Consider the following 23,363-nt stretch of genomic DNA (forward strand, 5'->3'; position numbering starts at 1 on the left):
CCATGGCACCCAGATTATTGTAGTGAGGGATGATGAAGGTCACGTCTACCTGGCAAGAGCCTCTGAAAGAGAAGGCAGGTGGAAAATGTAGAAGCTGTCCCTTGTTTCTTTAGAGTGAGGGTCTGCAGCTATCCATGACACTTTATTCACCACCGACAATCCAGTTTGCACTAAGAGCAATGGCTTGTTCACCATTCACCATGTTTTGTGACCAGGTGCAGGAAGTGAAGGTGATGTGTGACCAGCTGCTGATCTGGAGTGTCTCAATGACAACCTCACCCTGGGCATAAATCTGGGGGCCCCAGTGTGAAACCTCTGGAATAAGAGATTGTGGGCAAGAAGGAGCTGCAGGAGCCAATGCTGTTTGGGTGCCAAACATCCTCCTTGCTTGGCTCTCACTTACCCGAGTTCCTGGACAAAATCAAATTATAACACAAAACCCACAGCATGCAGCGCAAGTTTCTATTAGGCAACTTTTGTCACTGAAAAAGTACGAATGCAGACTCCTGTGTAAATCTGATTTGCCATGCTAGGCCAAGCTTATTTTATTACATACATTCTGCATTCTAAGAACTAATAACTTCATATTGTAAACATTAAGCATACAGAGTTAAAATTCAAGGCCACATTATATCATTGATTGTCTCTTTTGTCGTGTATCTTTGGCTGGCCGAGATCAACTCGTAGTGTATAAATGCATAAGTTATATAATTATTATATAAAAAAAGGGGGGAAAAAAACATTGACTTGTATACTTCACTCTGACAAACGCACAGCGTTCGCGACTCGAAAGGAACACTGGAGCCCGCCTAACCCAAATGCCTAGGTGACGTCGGATGGTGACAGCCAGGATGGCTGTCTCTTACCTGACCCTGTGGAGAACAGAGCCCCCCACAAAATGATGAGGTCCTGAATGCTTCTTTTAAATATCAGACAATTCCAGTTAAAATTTTCTTTTGAAAAACAAACAAACAAACAAACAACAAAAGAGATGCATGTTTTTGTGTCTGAATTCCACCACGTCCCCTTCCTCCATTCCGCTGTGTCCTTTCCTCATAACACTGGCTTTGGTATAACACTGATCGCAATGCCCCTCAAGTCTCCGTGACACGTTCTCCAGAGTCCCAATTCTGTCCTAATTCAGCCTTTGCTGCTTGAGACGCTTCTTCCCTGGTCCTTGCCGCCTCCTCTTGCACATCCTCCAGCCTTCGGTCCACAACCACACGCTCACCGTCCATACACGTTCTGAGTCCTGCCACCCCCTCCTGTAATACTGTAAAGGGATTGGAAACTTGGGGTCGTCGGGGCGTCTTTGCAGTTTGACAGAGCCGACAGCTCTCCACCAAATGGAATGAATCTGATTTCACCCAAAACAGCAAGCGCTGATGAGTTCTACGCCAACGTCTGTTGCACAGTCTCTTTTTTCTTCTTCCTTTTTTTTTTTTTTTGATATGTTTCTATTTTTCAATACAGGTAGTTTTTCTTAAAATGACATTATAAACAGTATGTTAGGTCAAGACTGTGTTGTCTGTATTGCTTTAGTTTAATCCCAGTTTGCATCAGCAGAATCCCAAACCCTACTCTAAAGTGTCTACACGTCTTAAGACCACTTTCTTTGGCACTTTGTCCTTATGACTTCATGCTTCTACTTACAATGTCTTTGACAAGGTTGGTCCACAGATTATACGTCCACATACGTTACATTTTTAGCATCCTCTTTTATTTCTGTAGTAATACTTTAGTAATTCCCTCCCGCTAAGAGTCTTTGGATCTCTTCCCTGGCTTCCTTCCCCAGCCCCAGTTCTCATTCCTCTGGAGGCACTTTTGACTGCTGTTCTCCAACAGTTTGTGGCAACTTATTGGTGACTGCATGTTGTTGGGAAAGGCCTTGCCCGGTCTTTAGTAGTAGGTGCCCAGATGAGAGGGCATATGGCTGGCCGGGAGCCTAGTGTTAGGGTAGATGCCTCCAGTGGGTGAATTCCAGTATGGGTTTGGGGCAGCAAAAAAACTGGATGATGTCACAGGCAGGGCAGGGGGGTGAGGCGCCACAAAGTTCATCTTCTGTGGGTGGGCGTGGTAGGAGCCCATGTAAGGGAGGTCCGAGGGGTACTTGTAGAGAGATGATTCTGGAGGGTGGGGCTGGAGGGCCTGGGCGATGCCGTGGAAGTCAAACTTGTAGGCGTAGCGCTTCCCGTGGACTTTGGTCATGATGTTTTTGTCATAGTAGTAACGGAGGGCACGGCTGAGTTTATCGTAGTTCATGTTGGGTTTGCTTTTCCGTTCCCCCCAACGCCGGGCAACCTCATCAGGGTCCGTCATCTTGAATTCCCCATTGGTGCCTTCCCAGGTGATGCAGTTGGAATTAGAGCTGTCCGACAGGAGCTCCAGGAGAAATTGCCAAAGCTGAATCTGTCCACTCCCTAATGCGGAGGGAAAGGACATACAAGGCCAATGAGAACAGGCTCTGAATAAAGATGTCTTTCCTTCAGTGACAGAAGTGGGTGCTGCTGGTGATGCACCCAGATCCCCTTTCCCAGGCCTGTGCACCCGTTCCTCAGCTCTCGTTCCATAGCCCCCACCCCTACCCATTCTCCAGAGAACTGCCCCTTGGCCCAAGGGAGCTGCCTCACCCACCCCAGGTAGTCCTTAGCCAGACGGACCGATGAAGAGTACCAGAGACCAGCCCCCTTGCCTCAAGGAGGTACCAACTCGTGATGCTTTCATGCTCCAGAAGCTGAGACCCCAGCTTCCTTAGCTTTCCCCTGCCCTGTCCTGCTTCCTCACTCCTTCTCTCCCGAGAACATACCCTTAATTAATCACATGTACAAGTATCCTTATCCCAAACTCTGCATCAAGCAACCATGACCGAAGGCGAAGGTCTTTTGTGACTATTGGGCTGGTCTACAGACCCCCGTCCTTTACAAAATGCACAGAATTCCTACAGTGCAAAGTTCAAGTTGCTTCCGTCCAGTTCTGACTTCCTTAGAAGGACAGCCAGGTCAAGTTGGTGTTTGCGGGCGGCGGATAGGCTTATTTTTCCTATTTTGTGAGGTGGAATGTGCCATTATGTTGATGGCAATAATGACTTAATATCATTTATGTTGGCTAGGTCAAGTAAAATAATAAAAGTCAGATTTAGGAAATGAACTTCTAAAAAGTTTATGGAAAAAAATAGAGAATGGAAGTAAACACTGTTATTTCTAACATAACATTTTACTGGCACTCAGAAAGCAACTGTCAAAACTTTTCCTAGAACAGAATTAACCCACTCACAATGAGGAAGTTTAGAAAAAACAGTTGGCTCTTTTTCAAAACCAGATCACCCATTTCCAGTATTTAGGCAAATGCCTCGTAAGGGAAATCCATGAGTTGCCCCTGCATTGCAATGCCAACTGTGTTCAGAAGAGTTTCCAAAAGAAAGAGTGTAACAATGAGCGACTGCAAGACCCACTGGGGAGAGAAAGAGGCTCAAGCTTAGTCCAGGAGATCTCCCTTAACTGCCTGTGCACCGTCAGAATTTTCCTGATCCCACTGGAGGTACCTCCGTGTGGCTTTTATGCTTTATTAAATTCAGAGACAAATCCAGGCACATCATTCTAGCCACTATGTTACAATACTTATCTATGATTTATGCTCCCTAAAGGAGTGAAGCATGTGAATATGGACAGTAACATTGGGTACAAGAAGCTACGATGTGTCCAACAAATATTAGACGCTTTGAAAATGGGTAACAGTAAACTCCAATTATAGCACTGCCTCAGGCTTATTACCAAAAAGATTACCTTTTATTATACTATCAGTAAGAATCAATAGATGTGATAAAATGATTACAGTAACTGTAACTGGCAAGTATTCAGGGAATGGATGTAATCTAAAAATCAATTAGAAATTTGATTTTCACTAAATCCTTCCCACTAGCTGCCTATATAAATTGTCTAACTCATAAATCCTCATTTCCACGTTGGCTACATGGAAATGGTATGTTTGTGAATTCATCCATACAATAGCATCGTGAGAAAGGTCAGCCTATTCTAAATGTGTTCTGGAAAATTATCATTTTCTGTCTAGCAACACATTTGAAATGTATTAACAGCTTGTAGTTCGTTACAATAGAAGCCTCTGCTTTTCAGAACCACATATTCAAACTGTTCTCAATCAAGTTTTGTTGCCCCCAACTTTTCATTAATATGCATATAAAAAAAATACAAAGAATGGTATGAGGAAACCATATGGTTTTAGTATATATATTGTAACCAAAGGATTAATACTTGAAAAAATTCCATATATGACCTGGGGATAGGGAAAAACATGGATGTTTGATTTATTGGTCTAACATATGCTTCAAGATAAACACACAGAATTGTTTGAAAGTAAATATTCACTGTCAGCCTCCACCTATAGAGAGAGCAATTCCACAGATTTTGTAAAAATACACAGACTTTCCTAAACACCTAAAATAATACTTAGTATTTATTCAAACCTTGGCATTGCCTCTTAGGAATTTGTCCCTCAGTCACTTCCTTTATAAATGTGTGTTAACAGAGAATGAGAGGATAAAAGTGGCCTCATCTCTCTCCTGATTCTGAAGAACTGAAAAGTCAGGGATCTATATCCACGGCTGGAAACTCAGAGCTCAAAGAATGGATGTGCATTTCTCACTAGACCGTTTTACCCATTAGCCTTTAAGACACGGGGGCTGAGGCTCTGAACATTTCCAGAGTCTATGGGCATAAGGGATCTGTAAACAAAATTTATCAGCTTCCAAACCTGAGAACAAAACTGAAAATGCAAACTCAATTAATGCTTATAAATGTAACATTACATCAGTAGGATCAGCCCCTGTACAACGGCTCCTCCAAGTCTCACAACCAATCAATCTGAGGGTCAATCCCTCCTACTGACATGCAAACTGCAACCAAGGCTCAACTTTAACAGGAGGGCACACACAATCCACACAAGGGACACTCCTGGAGCACCTGGCTCAAGTGACCAGAGAGACTGCACCACTGAGCCCCACAGGACACATACTACATAAGGCCACACTACTGAGACCAGAAGACATAGCAGCCCAAACTAATGTATAGAAACAAACACAGGCAGCCAAAATAGGGAGACAAAGAAACTTGTCCAAAATGAAAAAACAGAGCAAAACTCCAGAAAAAGAACTAAACAAAATAGAGACAAGCAATCTACCAGATGCAGAGTTCAAAATACTGCTTTATAAGAATGCTCAATGAACTTATGGGAAGAGTAGAGGAACTCAGTGAGAACATTAACAAAGAGGTAGGAAGCATAAACATGGAGACAGAAAGCAAAAAGGAACCAGTCAGAAACGAAGAATACAATAACTGGAATAAAGAATACATTAGAGGGAATCAACAATAGATTAGATGAAGCAGAGGATCGAATCAGTGATTTAGAAGATAAGGTAGCAGAAAACACCCAATCAGAACAGCAAAAAGAAAAAAAAATCCAAGAAATGAGGAGAGTTTAAGAAACCTCTGGGACAACATCAAGCGTACCAACATTCACATCACAGAGGTACCAGAAGGAGAAGAGAGAGATCAAGGGATTGAGAACCTGTTTGAAGAAATAATGACAGAAAACTTCGCTAACCTGGCAAAGGAAATAGATATACAAGTCCAGGAAGGGCAGAGTGTCCCAAACAAGATGAGCACAAAGAGGCCCACACCAAGACACATCATAATTAAAATGCCAAAGGTTAAAGACAAAGAGAGAATCTTAAAAGCAGCAAGAGAAAAGCAGTTAGTTACCTACAAGGGAGCTCATAAGACTGTCAGCTGATTTCTCTACAGAAACTTTGCAGGCACGAAGGCAGGAAATACTCAAATCGATGGAAAGCAGGACCTACAACCAAGATTGCTCTACCCAGCAAAGCTATCATTTAGAATAGAAGGACAGATAAAAGAGCTTCCCAGACAAGAAAAAGCTGAAGGAGTTCATTACCATCAAACCAGTATTACAAGAAATGCTAAAGGGATGATGGAGGAAGAGAGGGAGGTAGAAGGAGGGGAAGGGCGAGGGGGAAGAATGGAGGGAGGAGGAGAAGAAAAAATACAAATAATAAAATGACAGTAACTTTACATACTTATCAATAATTACTTTAAATGTAAATGAATTAAGTGCTCCACTCAAAAGACAAACAGTGGCTGAATGGATAAGAAAACGAGACTCAAGTGTCTATAGACGATTGGATAAAGAAGATGTGATACACACACACACACACACATGCCGTGGAATATTACTCAGCCATGAAAAAGAATGAAATCATACCACTGGTGACAACATAGATGGACCTAGAGGGTATTACGCTATGTGAAATATATCAGACAGAGAAAGACAAATACCATATGATTTCACTTATATGTAGGATGTAGAATGTATAAAACAAAATAAATGAACAAACAAAACAGAAACAAACTCACAGATACAGAAACAAGCTGATGGTTGCCAGATGGGAGGGGAGCTGGGGGAATGGGTGAAAAAGGGGAAGGGATTAAGAAGTACAAATTGGTAGTTACAAAATCATCATAGGGATATAAAGTACAGCATAGGGAATATAGTCAACAATGTTGTAATAACTATGTAGGTGAGCACTAGATTTATCGAGGTGATCACTTCATAAGTTATATAAATGTCTAAACACCATGTCGTACACCTGAAACTAAGATAATATTGTATGTCAACTGCAATTGAAAAATAAAAAATTAAAAATAAAAATAAATTAAAAAAAGCAAAACCAAAATAGACTTACAAAGTATTTTCCAGTTTTTTTTTTTTTTGACAAATAAGACATCTTTGGATCTGCTTTAATAAATCTATTTTTAAGTGTGCTGTAAAGAAAAAGTAACATTATGTCAAGCTCATTAATTGTTAAATCTAATATTCGTCAGAAAATCTACCGCATCCACAGCACAGAGCAGATTTTCTCACTGTGCGATAATTCTCAAGGATGCACCGTGTTTGCTGAGAAGTCGCAGTCAATGGTAAATTAAATTACTCATGGCCACAGAAATTCAAAAGCAATCTAGTAAATTCTTATTTTACTGTCAAAGCAATAACATTTACTGTGCAATAAAGGTGCACTTTAGGATAAGGGTTCCAAGACACAGATACCTAAGGTGTAGGAAGCCCAAGAGTGACTTGGGTCACTCATGGGCTAAACTAACAAGTAAACGGAGCAGCTCGTACAGATGGAATCCTTGTCACCTCCACCCCACCAGCATGGCCACCTCCACCCCATGCATCACCTTTCTTGGGTAAAACCCTTCACACCGATTTTTCCCCTCTATCTCAACAACATCCTTGCAACACCAGTCAGGAGTAGCTAGTTTTGTGCTAGTTTTGTCTAGGATAGGACGGGCAGTGGTGGAGGAAAGCTGCAGGCTGCCCATCTACTGGCGAGCCCAGTGGGATGGAGAGAGTGGCCCGGAAAAGGAAAGTGGTCTCCTCATATGTTAAAAGAAGAGAAACATGGTAGCAAAGAGGTACAGACTGAGCAAAGAAGGGCAAAACATATGATTGGTTTATAAACCACAGAGAAAAGCAGAGCTGGGAGTGACTCAGCAGCTGTGGGTCAAGCAGGCGGAGTGCCCTGAGGCAGGGCACTAAAGCTGCCAGCTGATGGCGGGACAGAGCCCTAAATAGCACAGGGACCCAGCAAGCCACATGGAGGTTTCATTGCTGGGGGTGCTGCAGAAAAACCCAGGTGCACAGCCTCCACCCTCCATCAGGCTGTGCCTGGGCTCAGACACGACTTGTAGGAGGGGCAGGGTGGATGGTGGCTGGAAGCACCACTTTGGCGTCAGCACTGCCCCTTCTGGGACCCTGGGCAGCTCACCCAGCTCTCTGTGCCGTGGTATCATCTGCAAAATGGGGGTGATGGTAAGAGAACTGTCCTGCAGGGTCATTGTGAGGTTGAACTCCGGTGAACCCTCTTCTCTTGACTGGTTTGGGCTGAAAACCCTAGTTTAAAGAAAGGTACACCCCTTGCCCAGAGCTGGGAGACAATCACTGAAAGCTTACTGTGAGCCAGGCACTGCTCTGAACATTTCACGTGTGTTTATTTAATGCCTACCACTGCCCCCAAGGGTCACGTGATCGCTCATTGTAGAGATGAGAGCCCCGAGAGGTAGGGTGACTTATCTTGCCCAAGGTCAATAAGGGCTGGAACCCTGCTCCAGGCTTTGACCCTGAATCACTGCACAAACCACTGCTTTCAGGCCTGGTTTCTGCACACACCACCAGAGTCCCCTGGAGTCCCTGGGCCTGGAGCTTTGTAGGTTCCCAGTGGAAGACTGGACGCTCCTACCTTCTAACAAACAGCAAAACATCCCTAAAACTGGTCTCTGGTTTTTCATGAAACAGGATGCATTTCTATGCCCACCAGGAAAGGCTATCCAGGTAGCATCAAGGGAGGCACTGAACATACTCAGAGAAAGGTCTTTCATGAAAAGGCAAGTTCAGTTCATTCGAGAAGCCACATGAAATGCTCGGCCATTCTGGTGGGAATAAAGGAGCTGTGTCGCTTGTATCTGATCCACGACAAGATAACGCAGGGACACACTTTTCTCAGGAGGAGAAATGTGGGCTAAAGTGCACACCCAATGAATATGTGGGACGGAGGGATGTTGAGATGGTGACATCACCTGTGTATTTACACTGTCTGGGGTCATCTTCCCATTTAAAATGATTAAAAAGAATTTGCACTGTGCAAAGAGCAAAGGCAATAATTTTAAGCGATGAAGGACTTATTTATCAGAGAACAGAATAAAGACTCAAACAGGAGGACGCACTCTCATTAATAGAAAGATAAAACACGAGCTGGTATCAGGGAAGAGGTCACATGAATACAACAGACGCGGCTGAAAGATAGATGGAGGGAAGGCCTCGTTCATTACAGACCAAATAAAATAAATCTTTATCTTCAGGTCAGAAGTTGATGCTGCCACTCTCCCCGGGCCCACTGAGAGGGGCAGTCTTTCACTCACAGCGCTAGAGTCACTATTAGATACCAAGACATTTTCCCAGGCCCGTAATCGTTTGCAATCTCCTCCAGGCTCTGCCCCAGATTCCTCTACCTTTGTGGCATCCCCAGCTGCGGGGCACAGTGTGCCACCGTGAAATTTGGTGGACTGCTTAGGGGCCAGCCACTCTCTTTGGCCCCACTGTCCAACCAAGCCACACCTTTGAGCTGTGACAACATGCATAGACATAGTTCATTTGGCCGACTTGTGTGAGTGTAAAAGCTACTTTGGTCTTGTTTGGCACACTTGACGCTTTCCTCCCCTTCATCCCTGATCTCAGACCCATCCTGTGCACCTAAACAGTTGTTAAACTGAGTGGCAATCCTTCCTTTCTTTTCTCTTGGGCCCCTTTCTCCAAAAACTCCCTCTTCCCCCATGCTTACTCAGAAACAACTTAGGGGAAGAAAATGAAAACAGACTTTGCAGACAGAGAGTCAGGGTTCAAATCTGGCCTCCCTTCTTTTTGGCTGTGTGACCCAGGAAAAGTTACCTAATTTCTCTGGACCTCGGATTCCTGTTCTGTAGGGCAAAGACAATGACCAACTAGGGCTTCTATGAGACAGGGCCACCAACATAAGTGCTTGCTCAGGCCTTATATGGGGTTGGGAGTGATTTGAATGTTATCTCACATTATGTTAACTTTCCCCGTGTTTCAGATTCCATCCTTTTCCTCTTTCTAATCTACTCCGAACACTGCTGCCAGAGCAGTCTTCCTGAAGCATGACTAATAATCATCGTCTTAAAACACAGTCATCATTTTTATTTGAATGATTCTGGGGGCCGTTGCAAATGGAAAGCTGACCGCAGGCATGAGAAGGAACCCTAGACCCAGGTGGTCTCATAAGAGGACACAGCCTGAGGCTCCATGGTTTGGACATCAAGGTAATTACCTGGGTCCATTCCTCCACCAGAATATAAGCTCCTTGAAGGTCAAGGATGGTATCTCGGTATTCCTTGCATCTATTTATCCAACAAGTAATTTCTGAGCATCTGGTCTAGGCCCTGTGGTAGAGCAGCAAACAAAACAGGCCTTTCTAACTGCTCAGATGCTTAAAGAATATTTGTTGAATTCGTTAACATTAACTAAAATATAATGTCCAAGAGGGCGGACGTTCAATAATAACATTTCATGTTCTCAAGGTATAGATTCCCTGTGGGGACGTATGCTGGTTGAATCTGAATTTTTCTGTTTCCAACCCTATTTTGGCCTCAGCATTTGGGAAATATACATTCCAGCTTGTACTTGCAAGATGCCCGTGACATCTTGGCATTTGAATTTGCTGTTGAGAATACGTAGCATGTACTATGGATTTCTGAAGCTGATCTGAATACAAACAAATAAAACAATTCAGTTGGCACTGAAATGTGATGTCAGGTGACAAAGCTCAGCAAGGTACAGGTTACAAATGGGCCAATTAAGGACTGGCACTCTCTTCTAGTGTCTAAGTTGAGAAAAGAGATCATTCATTGAAGATAATCCTAAATTTAAAATCTTATGGTTTTAATTAGTGTTCTCCTTTGTAAAATATTGTTTTATCTGTTTATAAGATGGGTTGGATTGTGTCCCCACCACCCCCAAATTCACCTGTTGGAGTCCTAACCCCCAGGACCTCAGAACGTGACCTTATTTGGAAATAGGATCTTTCTAGAAGTAATCAAGCTACAGTGAGGTTATTAGAGTGGGTCGGGATCCAACACGATTGACATCATTATAAAAAGGCGAATTTGGACACAGAGACACATACAGAGGGCTGACAAGGTGAAGGGACACAGGCAGAAGATGACCATCGACAAGCCAAGGAAAGAGGTGTGGGACAGATCCTTCCTTCACGGCCCTCAGAAGGAACCAATCCTGCCAGCCCTTGACACCTTGATTTTGGACTTCCATCCTCCAGAGATAATAAATGTCTGTTGTCTAAGCCCTGTCTGTGGTACTTTGTTATAGCGACCCTAGGACACTCATACACCTGGGATTAGGCAAGAATGCTTTCTGCTGAAGCTAAAATCTTAATTTATAACCCAACCCCCTTTTTTTTTCCACTTAGGCAAATTATCCAGTGACACTTAAAGCTGAAGTATGTTCCACTGAAGGGATTTCTCACCAATGCAAATTTATCTTTCAAAATAGCCACTGACAAAAAGGTAGCTCTGCAAGAGCAGAATCAGCAGCAGTGTCTCACCTGGGTTTGCAAGGCGGCTACTCGTCGGTCCAAGAATCTGATAAGGATCTAGAGAAAAAGAAAAGAGTCAACTCGCAAAGATACCGTCTTGACTCGGCATATGCTATACCTGCGTCATGCTGGCCCACTTGTGTTTCCAGGTGTCAGAGATGAAAATGTCCTCCACACCAAAATCACTAGCACCACTTTCTGTGAGAGACATCACATGAGATCGCTGAGACGTTTCTTGCCAAACGCCTCCTCGTTGGTGGCCGAGGTCAGATGTGGCCTGGGATTCCCGACACCCAGCCCAGTGCTCTCCCCATGCCAGAACATAAGTAGGACAAATGTGTTTGAAGTCCCCAGGGAGCCCCAGCGCCACGTTGGCTGTGACGCTCAGCGCACTTTCCATATTTATTGTATAGATTTTGGAAACGTTGTAACAAAATTTCAAGTCATCCTAATTGGGTAGGCTGATAATTTGGTCCCCATTTCATATACGAAGCCACCATAATGAAGACAAAGCAACATTCATTTCATTTAGAAAACAACACATTTTAGAAATACGCTGCCAAACCCATTTCTTCTGTAATGGCCACTGAGGAGTTCCCCGGAACATACCTAACTGAGGACGCTGGTCTTCAGTTTTGGGCACTGTGGAAGGAGATGGTTGAGCAGCTGAAAATCCAAAGGTGAAAGAGACAATGAGCTAAAACATATTTGGCCACTAGTCTTTGATGCTGTGTCTCATCTTGGCTAGTAACGTAGTCTTAACCAAACGTCAACATTGCAGCAAAAACAAGAACACTTTAAATTATTTTTGAAATGTATTTGTACCCCCTTTTCCAAAACAAAAAGAGAGAGAGAGAGAGAGAGAGAGAGAGAGAGAGAGAGAGAGAGAGAGAGAGAATTTGCGATGGCTTACAAAACAGATGAAAAGGAATCACAGTCTAAAATGACTAAGGGGACACTACCAGGAAAATAAAATAAAGCAAGGGATCCTTATAAAGATGGCCAAGGTTAGCAAATCACCCAGCATCTAATCTGTACTCAAATATTCCATGAGACATGCACTTGTCCATGTTGAAATATATTACGTCAGTCATTTCTTTTTGTTATGGAAGTGGGTATAACCCAATAGAGAAAGAATCATTGCATTTCACGATCAGCTGTGCTTTGTCACCAATGGGACAAATGTTGAACAAGCATAGATTAGCTACAGAAATTATCATTTACTCCATCAACAGTTATCCACTGTCTTGTGACATGCAGAATCAAGGCAGGGGCAGCCAACACTGTACCTTTCGACTGGGGGGTGGGGTGGCCGTGACCGGTCCAGGCTGATCTCCTGGGTGGTTCATAAGGTAAATCTGTAAAGACAAATAAATTGACTAAAAGATCAATAATGTAATTTTTATAATAGACATTTTACGCTTTAGGTTTTGTCTTTATTGGAATATATATCCAGTAACCCAAATAAAATTTCAACTTGTATTCCACTAGACTTGGGTTTTATTTACAAACTACAATTGTATATATTTTATTGCTCTAACATTTTCCCCATTAACTGAAAACTCTCATTGACAGATTCTCCCAGAGCTTGCTGACTCTTCTAATTTCCTACAACCATAAGTCCTGACCATCCTGAAAGGTTCTTACAATCTAGTTTGTCCTTTATCCAACGGGGACTGACCTACATCCATCCCTTTATTATCCTCATGACACATCCAACACAGAGCCCACACCTCTGAGGAATCAACCAGTTCTTGCTTGAGGTCTGCCCCTCTACCCACCAAATGACATTCATGCTCCTTTTTCTTTTTCTTCCTTGGAAACAATGTCCTCTTATATGTCAGCTGCCTCTCTCAACCCCTCCTTGCTTTCCCTTTCAAATCTCATCCATTTATGTTAAATCAGTCTTAAACTGTCTACTTTTCCTATGCAAAGGTCTACTATGTCTTCTTCTCTAATTGAATGTAGAATTTCTCTAAAGTAAATTGCATGAAATAAATTGCAAGACTGAAACAGTGATGCCTCCACAACACGCTAGCAATGACCATAAGAGCTTAAGTATAGGCCAATAATTTATTTTTATTTCTAATGTTCTATCACTTGTCCCATAAATCTTTACTATACACTTTGCATATGCAAATTTAGTAACTACTTCTTCATCCTCAGTGCGAGTTCTATTAATGATTATGAAGCCTCTAAGTCATTTTAAGTTTCTTTCAGAAAGATATTCCAGAAACATTTTATGCATGCTTGAACTGGGCATACACACAGCTAGGTCTACCTGCAGTCTTATTATGGAACCATTTCAAAACTATGTCTTCTTGGATTGAATGTTCAAGTCAGTGTTCAATGCCACGTGTCATTCTGGGCCAACTGAAAGCCACAGACAGATACTTCAACAGGTATTCTGCTGCCAGACACCTGGAGATGGCTACAAAATCGCACTTGGAGAGCAGGGCAACATAATCCGTTTTAAGCTTCTCTTTAAACAGATCATTTAACCTTATTTAAAATTGGCAAATTGGTGGGTCAGTCTTCAAAAAGTTGGACTACGCTGCAAAAGATGTGTCTCTTCTTATTTTCATATCCCAAAGAGAATAGCAATGAAAGACAACGTGAAATTCAACACAGAACTGCCGTAATTTATTTGGTCTGTTTGGCTACAGCACCACGATGAGTGTGGTCGGTGAAACCCTACCCTGCAGAGCTTTGGTTGCGTTAGATAATTTTTCTTTTCAAACTCTGCTGTTGCTCACCACTCCCTGTCAGCTGGCATTTTTGGGCTGTCAGTCTTTCCCACCCAGGTCCTCAGTCTTTCTTTGCTGGCGTTGGGGGTGCATGTGGGAATTCAATCAGCGGCCGCCGTCAATTTACAATGAAATTTCAACTTAAGTTTCTGTGAGCGCTCTGCATATGGATTCTCATCCAGTTGCCTTTTTGTCTAAAACTAGTTAGCCAGAGATTCAAGGTGAGAATAGTCTCAGAACGAAAAATCTACTAGCAAGGTGATCGTAACAGCATCCAGCCTAATTCAGAAAAAGACAGGCAGCTCAACAAGGGACTGTTCACCAAATGAAAAAGCAAGATAACACAGAAATATGTTCTAGAGCCTTGTTTCTCCAAGTGTGGTCCTTAGACAGCAGTACTGGCAGCACCCGGGAACTTGTTAGGAAGTCAGACTCTCACTGCAGACCTACTAAGTCACAATCTGCATTTTTAACAAGACCCCAGGGGACCCGGGTGCACCTGACATTTGAGAAAGTCCTGTTCTACATAATTTTCCATTGCTCTTTTCTAGGAATCAGTGTTCCTAATGATTTCAGAAATATTATCTGAGTGTATCGATACAAATAAATAAATGTGTGGAAAGAATTCTAGATTGAATGGTTTTACCTGACATATAAGAATGCTAATGGAATTAACAGCAAGTGTCAGTAGGTTAGTTCGCTACTATTTTAAACATAAAAACGAATTGCTCATGAAATGTGACTGGAAAAAATTAAACACCAAACTACTAATGGAAAAACATTTTGAAACTCTTTGCTCATAAAATCCTTCTTAGGGTGTATAACCATCCATGTCCCATCCTCTCTTGAAAATAAGTCAGGACCTAAATAACACCAAGTCTGAGTTTCAGCCAAGAATTTGAGATGTTTATGTGAACAATGACTAACATGTTCATAAACATATTGCCATGGAAGATAAGCGGGCTTTTGTTTTCGTTCATGAAATTCTGGTCCAGTGCTTCCTTATCAGCTGCGGATCACATGCTGTGGGCACCCAGCCCCCTCCTGTAGGATGTGACGTGGGAGGTGTTGAGCTCAGCCTTGCGGAGATGGGAGACAACGAGCGGTGACCTCAGCAGCAGCTAGCTACTCCACCTCTCCACAGAGCCAGTGTAGTTCTCCTCTTTGGCTGCTTGAAAACTGAGTCCTCCCTGAACATTTGCTACTTGTCCCTTATTGGTAGTAATCAGAGGACTCCTAATAAGGACACATTCCACATTCAATCTTCAGTGGTCATTTCAATCCACTCTCCATTTCTCTTTAACCTTGATCTTCAAGGTAATTAACTCATACACTTGGCAGGAGCTCCTGTGTTGGGGAAGGCGGATTTCTGGCATTGATCCTGCTATTTTTCCCATTAAGACCGTGATTTAAAACTGAACTATATAAAAACCATTTCACGGGCAGCTTAGGGTTACATGGGAGTATCTCTACGCCAGGACCCAGGCCAGTAAACACGAAGCTACAAATAGGGAGTTTAACTGGTGTTGGCTCCTCCGTGCCAGCTCCTTTGTTTCTTTCCTGGGGGCTCAGGTCCGTTCCTGATTCTGAATGGGTCTTCCCCGCCCCACCAGTCTCCCTCCCTAAACATCAATGAATCAAGACAACATCCTTGCAGAGTTAAGTTCACCACATTTTACATTCTCCCTTGTCAAGTTTACTGAAGAACAGCCCTCTAGCCCCCTTGAAGTTCACCTACCCACTTCATTTTTTTAAAGGGCCGAATTTGAATAACATGAGAGTCACCCTCATTCTGCAGGATCCACACCACATTTGCAAACCAACTCTGGAGGCCCCTGGCTGGTCGGAATGGGGAAGGACGAGACTTGCCTGCACTCAAGGAACTCAGATGCTAATGGCACAGACAGAAAGACCAAGAGCTATTGCCCAGAGCAAACCTATAAAGCCGCTCTTACGGGAGGAAGGGTTAGAGTCAACCCAACATGGTTAAGCTGCTCTCTCTCATTTTCCCAGTCTTCTAAAATCCTCTGCCAAAGACATGGAGATCTGGGGGCACATTGCAGTCCCTTGTCGCCTAGGTCTGCCGGGCTTTGTGGTGATAGTACAGCTAAGGGGAGAGCAAAGACTGTATGTTTAGCCATTTGCTAAGACACAGGCTTTAGACAGTACCTCCCTGAGGGGCAGCTGCACTGTCTCATAGGACTGGTGATGAGAAGTGGCTCTAAGTGGCGAACGCCAAAGGAAGAATAGTTTAAGATTCCAAGAAACCCTTGAAGAATAGCAGCTGAAAAGTGAAAGTCAAGGCTGCACTTGCCGATTCAACTCTCCAGTCTTTTTTGATAACATCCTAGATGGGTATCATGATGCATGGGTTGCCATGGTGACATAGAAGAGGACGGGGTTATAGGAGTCCTCCTTGGCACACACTCAAGCTTACACATAAACCACTCCTAAAATGCCAGGCGGGATGGCACAGCACAAAGTCAAAAACCAGCTTGCAAGTTTCTGTGAGTCAGACCTGTCTCTATTTATGCCACTTGAGACCTCAAGGGGCCATGGCTCCCAGCATGTGTCAGTACAGGAGGAAGGTGCTTACGAGGACAATGGGGGAAGGGCTTCTGGTAGTAATACCTGACATGAGAAACATGAGATACCATAAAAAAGGAGACCCTTGAATAAATGGTCCACTTGGGGAGTTCAGCCACAAAAAGAGAAAAAGGTAGATGTTTGTTTGAGGGGGGGGTGTGGGGAACAGCCCAGGGATGGGTTACTCAAGGTAGGAAGGGACGTAAGGGAGCACTAGGAAGCAGGGTGTAGCAGAATGGCACAGGTAGGTGGAAGGAGTCCTCTGTTTCCATGGATGTGGGAGTAGAGAAATGGAGTGGACATGAAGATCATGACACAGCCAACCACAAGTGCAGCGGACATGAACTTGGGTCTCTACCCCAAAGGCTCAAAGACCTCTCCCAAAGAAAGAGTCAACAATCACCTCTCCTGAAAGCAGTCAGGAGCCCACTGACCACAGGGACACGGATTCCCAGCGACTCCCTCCCACTCAATGACTCATGCAGCCATGGGAATCAGCTTTGCAACACCCATGCTCCCTGAACCATCCCAAAGATCTCCATTTGCACTATGACAGGCTGTCACACTCACAAGACCATTCCTTCCAGGTTGATCACTGCTCCACCCAATGTATATAAATAATTCTCTTCTCCAAGGTCAAATCCCTGAGTCTGGCTTACAGCAAGTAGTTCTTTGGCATGTTCAGTCTGGTTTAAATTCTTTACAGCTCAGATTCCAGTATTTGTATCCTCTTTCATCATCCCAGTAGCAATCATCAAAACAGGTACTTTTGACACAAATTGAGTCTCAGATACATAGAGATGTAGAAGTGTGATCTCCTCCAGGTCTCACTCAAATGAGGAATCCACGGAAGAACACTGTCAGAGCCATGTGAGCTGCATTTGAGATTGCCACCCTTGCCTTTTCCTTGGCTGGCACATCCCAGCCATCACCCTCCCAGCCACACTCCGCCCCATGTACCTGGATGGGCCACATATTCCAGTTCCATCATATCCTAACCTATGGAAAGAAAGTCGTTCCAGGATCCATTGTTCTATCCGTGTAGCCACAAGCAGCCAGCTGTCTGCTCTGACCGGGGGGTAGTACCAACTCACTCGGGCAAGGCTGTGTCTTTGGACACAGCTCCACACCATCTCCCAGTCCCTGGCTTTTGTAATGTAGTCAGACATTTATGAGAGAGCTTCCAACTAACAAACCCTGACTAAATGTTTTACAGGTAGCTTTTACTTTAGTTAATTTTTTTTACGTAAGGATGGAAATGTTTTTAAAATGCTCACAAAATCATTGTGATTTTCCTAGACTCCCTGTGTCTTTCCCCAGCATGCGTTCACTAGTGGTAAACTCAGAACTCTCTAGAGCTAGAGTAAAATGTGCATTTCTATCTTCCATTCTCAATACACATGGTGGGTTTCTGTAGGGCCAGTTTAGTTTATGCTGGACCCTGGGTCTTGACCAAGGTGAAATGGCCTGTGAAATCTCTCCCATGCCAGAGCTAGTGAAGCACTCTGGCTAAGACAACATGCCTGAGTTGCACCACACTCCTCAGGAACAGGGGAGCAAACGTCTTCTCTGGGGTTAGAGAAGTCACTCTGGCAGTAATAGAGCACAACCAAGTGAGAACAGCGCTGAGAAGTGTCTTTACTCATGCAATGTAGCTCACAGGCCCCCAGTCTTTCTCACTGGAAAGAAACAGCAGCACCAAGTTTCGTGCCTTGGACCAGTTCCAACTGAGACTGTGGAGCGTGGACATGTGTGGAGGTCAAAGGGCAGGAGGCTGGCTCTAAGAAGAAATACATTCCAGATACATGTATGGATATGGGAAAACCATCCCGCCACCCTGCACCATTTCCTCAGTTATGGGGCTGGCACAATATCTAGCTTATGGGGTTGCTGTAAGTCTGGAGAGAAGTTAGGTGTATAAGGCATGCTGCTGCCCCGTGCCTGAAATGCCTTTCCTCCTCCTTCACCTTCTCCACCGGGCTAACATCTGCTCCGCTTTGGATGTACCACCCTTCCTCTAGAAAACGTCCTTCCTCTATTCATGGAGGGGTGAGCTTCTCCCCCTTCCTGCTCCTGTAGCCTCTGTAAAATCAGCACTTTTGGTTAAACATCCACATGTCTCTGGCTCTCGGTCGCTGCCTCTAAGGTTACATATTTATGGGTGTGAGTGTCTCTGGCTCTACTGAAACCACCAAAACTTTAGATTCAACCTCTATGTGGGCCTGGGAGCTTGTGCCCATTGTAGCCTCTGCAGTGGGTACAGAGGGCACGCTCCATGGACATCTGAGGAATGCATAGGCCAGCTTTCTGAAATCAGGAGGCTTTCTGAAGTCTGGTTCAGCTTTCTATTCCCAGTATCTAACATCGTGCTTGGCACTGGTAGACACTTGATAAATATTTATTTTTTGGGTGAATGACATGAAAATGAATTACCTATTTAAATCATCGGGAAAGACATAAAGTAAGAGTTGGAGGTAGTTATTATCTACTGCACGCTTCTGCTCTGAGCGACTGACAAAGGGCTGCAAGTGTTATGGGGACCCCTCTTGCTTTCTGCTGTTCCCCTGAGAAGGGCTAGATGACATGTAAGTCCTTTGATTAACTCAAAAACGGACAGATTCCTGATTGCCGGCATCCAGGATGCCACCTTTGCCCATCTGACTTTCAGAGCAGCTAGCTAAGGGGCTGGTCGGCTTTTAATTCTGCAATTCAGGGACTGTGAGTGTGATCATTCAGTGCAACGGTCTGGTCTGACTGACTTTAGGCCCCAAACCCACAGAGGCAGAATAAGGCTGGTTAGGACTTGCTTCGATCCAGGATCAGCTCTCTTTATCATGTGACTTAGGTCACGGATCTCACGGGCCGTCCTGGGAACAGATCGCACAGGGGTGTTTTCGTACCTGGCCTAGTTGTAATTCTTTGCGTAGCTTCAGGATATACTGAAGTATTTGGGAAAATAAAAGCTGCACCCCCTGCAGACAAAAGGAAAGACAAAACAAGTGAAGGTCTTTTGTTGAGGCTGTCGGCCCATCTCAGCAGCGGTGCCCAATCTACTTGGCCCCATGACGACAGAGGGAAGCGACCTCCTGGAACCTGCCATACCAGATTCTGGAGGAATGGACAATACACGGGTCAGAAACAGATTCTGAAGATGGAGGCGGACATGAAACTCGAATGAACCCCATTGGTTATGAGGTGTCCCAGGCTCTGATTTTCAAGCTTCTTGCTGAAGCCCATCTTTGTGCCCCCACTCCCACCCCCAGCAATCTCATTTTATTTAAAAAATTCTATGGTGTGTGTTTTAATTTTGAAATTGCATGAAAAACCTGTAAAACATTTTACAGAGCCCTTGGAAAGTAGTACCAAAGAGTTATAATATTTTGCCAAAGAGTATATGGATCTTATTAAAAATTAATCCACTTCTCTAGTCAAATGGCTGTTTTCCCTTTCTCTCTCTCAATCAACGATCATGTGTTAGTAGAAAAATTTTCCCTTTTCGCAATTTAGTCCATTTGGAATTGGCTGTCCTGTTCTTCGATTGCTTCTATGTTTAACAATAACAAAAATAATGAAATCAGAGCTTTCTCGAAACTTTCGCTCACTGTTAACATTTTTTTTAATGACCGTGAAATTATCAGAAAACATGTGTCGCTCAAAGGTGTTTCCTAAGAGGGGGAAATTACTTTGTCTAAGCTATTTGTTATTTCTGGCCACAAGGTCATTAACAGACGAATGCATGTGGCTTACATTGAAAAAATATACTACGACTCAAAGTTGTTTTTCTTTTTCTTTCTTTCTTTTTTTTTTTTTTACTTTAGATTAAAAGCACAGTGTTCTGAAGACTGAGGACCAAGATCAACTAGGAATTTCATTGTAATAGTCAAACCTGGACTCACTCACACCATTCATTTTAAAATGCAATGGCAAGGATTTGGAACATTGCTGTATTTCTATGTGAGGGCCGACCATGAGTTGGCTTGCTTGCTTACAAGGGGGTAATCTATGGCTTGCCAGCACTTGATGGCTTTGTCCCTAGCCTGGGTGGTGACATAGGGTCCCTGCAGGCTGAGAAGTAGGGAGAGCAGCCTGTCTCTGTCATGGAGGGAGGAAATGGACACCAACCACAAGCATATTCCTCCGAAGAAAGCCCAGTCTCTACTCTCAGCCTCTGCTATGAGGGAAGGGAGCAAGTTAGCCAGGATGAAGCACTATGTTAAGACTCTAGGCTCAGGCAAAAAGTAAACAAAAAACTCAAATGTGGAATCCATGGTTAGAGATGGAATAGCAGGTATTTGGTTAGTAACTCATTTCATACACTCCAAAATTATAACGTCGTTTCCCTTTCAACAAAAGCTCACAAATAGTAACCAGCGTTCCCTCTGATTGCCTTTTTGCAAATGTACAAAGTCTGGGGGACAAAATTAAAGTCAGGGCAAGTCAAGTGGCCTAGCACTTTACCAAAAAGGAAAACAATAAAACTCCTGCTGTCCTAGTCAACATTCCTTTAAAAATAAAAATGAAAAAAAAAAGAGAGAGAGAGAGAGAGAGAAAGAAAAGAAAAGGAGAATGCCAAAGGGCCCTTGTATAGCAAACATGCTTTTAGTTTCTATGGTCAGCATAGCACAAATCTGGGGACGAATAGCAGCAGATTGCAATCCAGCAAATGTGAGCTGAGGCTGCAGCTAAAGGCTAATTCTGTGCATCTGGTTAAAAGAAATCCTTCGATTGTCAAGCAGAACGGAAGAGGTGCAGAAACCAAAGGGCGCCCCCTGCCTTTAGGCGGTGGTACCTCAGCACAGAGCCTCCCGTGTACGAAGAAGCCCTCCCTGAAAGGCTCATCTCCGTGTTCTGCCTTCCTAACGGACTGACCGTCCCACGTCCCACCTGTAAAGCATGCAATCTGCGACAAGACCCTAAGCTTGTCCTGGGGAAAGGGGCAGGGCCAGCATTACCTGTGTTTCTAGCATGCATTAACCGCGGAGAGTTTTGTAAGGCTTTATCAACATCATCTGAAGTCAAATGTGGAAGAGGAGCTACAAAACAAAACAAACAGCAACATCAAAATGAAAAAAAAGAGAGGATTACCTTCCTTAAAAAGAGAGAGAGAGAAAAAGAGAGAGCGAGAGAGAGAGAGAGAGAGAGAGAAGAAAAAAGAAGAAAGAAAGACATCCCCCCACGCCCACCCTAGTATTACATGGGCCACTTGGAAATTTCCCCATGGCCCTGCTACTTGTTAGCATGTTAAAACCTAGATGGGGACCCGTATTTAATTAGGGGGTAAGTGGTTGGGATGCCAGGCAAAGCATTTACACCAGAGAGTTTCCACCTCCCCATTGTCGCACTATGTCTTTCTCCTTCTGACCATGCTTGACGTTTGAACAATGAAAGCATGCAGCAGACTATGTGGATTCATGCCTCTCGTCGCCAGTGTGCCATTCCCATTCTGTCAGGTTAAGCTACATCTCACGAGACCAAGTGAAGACGTCCCTCATTTCGTGTTCGAGTGGGATGTGAAGGGGACTTGGTTTAACTTTAGGGAAGATGAACCCATACTCCCCACCCAGGGGGAACCTTTCCATAGTGTTTCTATTTCATTTGGGGCACCATGAAGACGAAATAATGTGTGACCAGATAAAGCTTTCTTTCCCTTTGACGTGTCATCTCTGTGGAGGGGACCCTGGAGGAGGCAGCCGAATGCTAAGGTGACTTTTCGGCATCTTGCAAAAGCGCTATTTCTCACCACGTGTTCACCTAAGTCGTCACCTTCTAGGTGTCGAGTTTGCTCAGATCCTGAGAGGGAACTGGGTTAGGGCAGAAAGATGCTGTCGGCAAACTGGACTGAACCCTCTGCTGCTTAAGTTTACAAGAACGGTCACGCCAGGGAGCTGTGTCCTGAGTGGGGACCATCTTACTCTCTCTGAGGTAGTGGAGATGCGAGAGAAGGATGTCAGCGTTGTAGCTTGGGGTGAGCCTCTGAAAGTCGTCTTTGGTCATCTTGCACAACTCCTTCCCATCGATATTCTGGAACAGTAAGATGTCGACGTCTGGAAGGCCGTATTCTTTCACTGCCCACTCCAGCCACTGCCGGACGTGGTCTGTACTCCATAGTGTAGGATCTGAAAGGGGATGGAAACATATCCGGTCAACTCCTGAGGACAAATTTCTGGAACAGAATCAGCCCCCGGGTGGGACTTCCCACCGGCCACAGCTTTCCAGAGCAGCCCTCCGCTCTTCCGGAAGCACAGCCACAAACCAGGCTCAGTGACAGGTCCAAGGCAAAGGCTTGGGGGAAAGACAGAAACACCGAGTGACTCACACACGTACCATTGTCTTTGAAATGAATTGTTCTGGAAGTTTAGGATTCTTCACCCCACCAACCCCTCTGTTGCTCAGATACACGTAGCCTAAAGTTTCCTGTAGGGTTGGGAGGGTATTCATTCCCCCCCCCCGTTTATTTTCACTTTAATGTGTTCACTTAAAAATGAATACAAATAAATGGAAACTCTCCTTAGAATATGCCTTTATCTTTATATGAAATTAAGGGTTAGCAACACATATCAGGAAGATGCTAATTACAGATTGCAAAGAAAGACAAGGTATTTATACAAAATACTGAAAAATACTGACCACAGAATTGGAGAGAAAGTATAGGTAAGCCAAAAACCCTCCCACCTCCTATGAGCTAGTATTTCTAGGAGAGAGCTGTCAGTTACAAGCTTTTCCGGCAGAGAACTTGGTTTTACAACTCCCACCTGCAGGAGCAGGGCGGCTGGGTGACTCACGCTACAGCTGTGGCACACAAACGCCCACAG

General features: G+C 44.1%; 1 protein-coding gene across 11 annotated transcripts in view; it reads right to left on the minus strand.

The window, feature by feature from the left end:
* Nucleotides 1-527: 527 nt before the first annotated feature.
* The window catches only part of ERG (ETS transcription factor ERG), a 253,890-nt gene continuing 231,054 nt past the window's right edge, over nt 528-23,363 (minus strand). For 8 of the 11 annotated variants that reach the window (XM_033132075.1, XM_033132066.1, XM_033132123.1 and 5 more), the window contains 7 exons: nt 22,464-22,667; nt 21,504-21,584; nt 19,452-19,523; nt 12,508-12,576; nt 11,828-11,884; nt 11,228-11,275; nt 528-2,420 (listed from right to left, as the gene is read on the minus strand). In XM_033132075.1, the coding sequence (XP_032987966.1) occupies nt 1,900-2,420; nt 11,228-11,275; nt 11,828-11,884; nt 12,508-12,576; nt 19,452-19,523; nt 21,504-21,584; nt 22,464-22,667 (1,052 nt within the window). In that variant the 3' untranslated portion in view covers nt 528-1,899. The remainder of the gene's footprint in view (nt 2,421-11,227; nt 11,276-11,827; nt 11,885-12,507; nt 12,577-19,451; nt 19,524-21,503; nt 21,585-22,463; nt 22,668-23,363) is intronic. The other 3 variants (XM_033132115.1, XM_033132105.1, XM_033132164.1) reach the window with 3 other exon arrangements.

Source organism: Rhinolophus ferrumequinum, chromosome 2, assembly GCF_004115265.2.
Source record: "Rhinolophus ferrumequinum isolate MPI-CBG mRhiFer1 chromosome 2, mRhiFer1_v1.p, whole genome shotgun sequence".
In the NCBI taxonomy this organism is placed as follows: Eukaryota; Metazoa; Chordata; class Mammalia; order Chiroptera; family Rhinolophidae; genus Rhinolophus; species Rhinolophus ferrumequinum.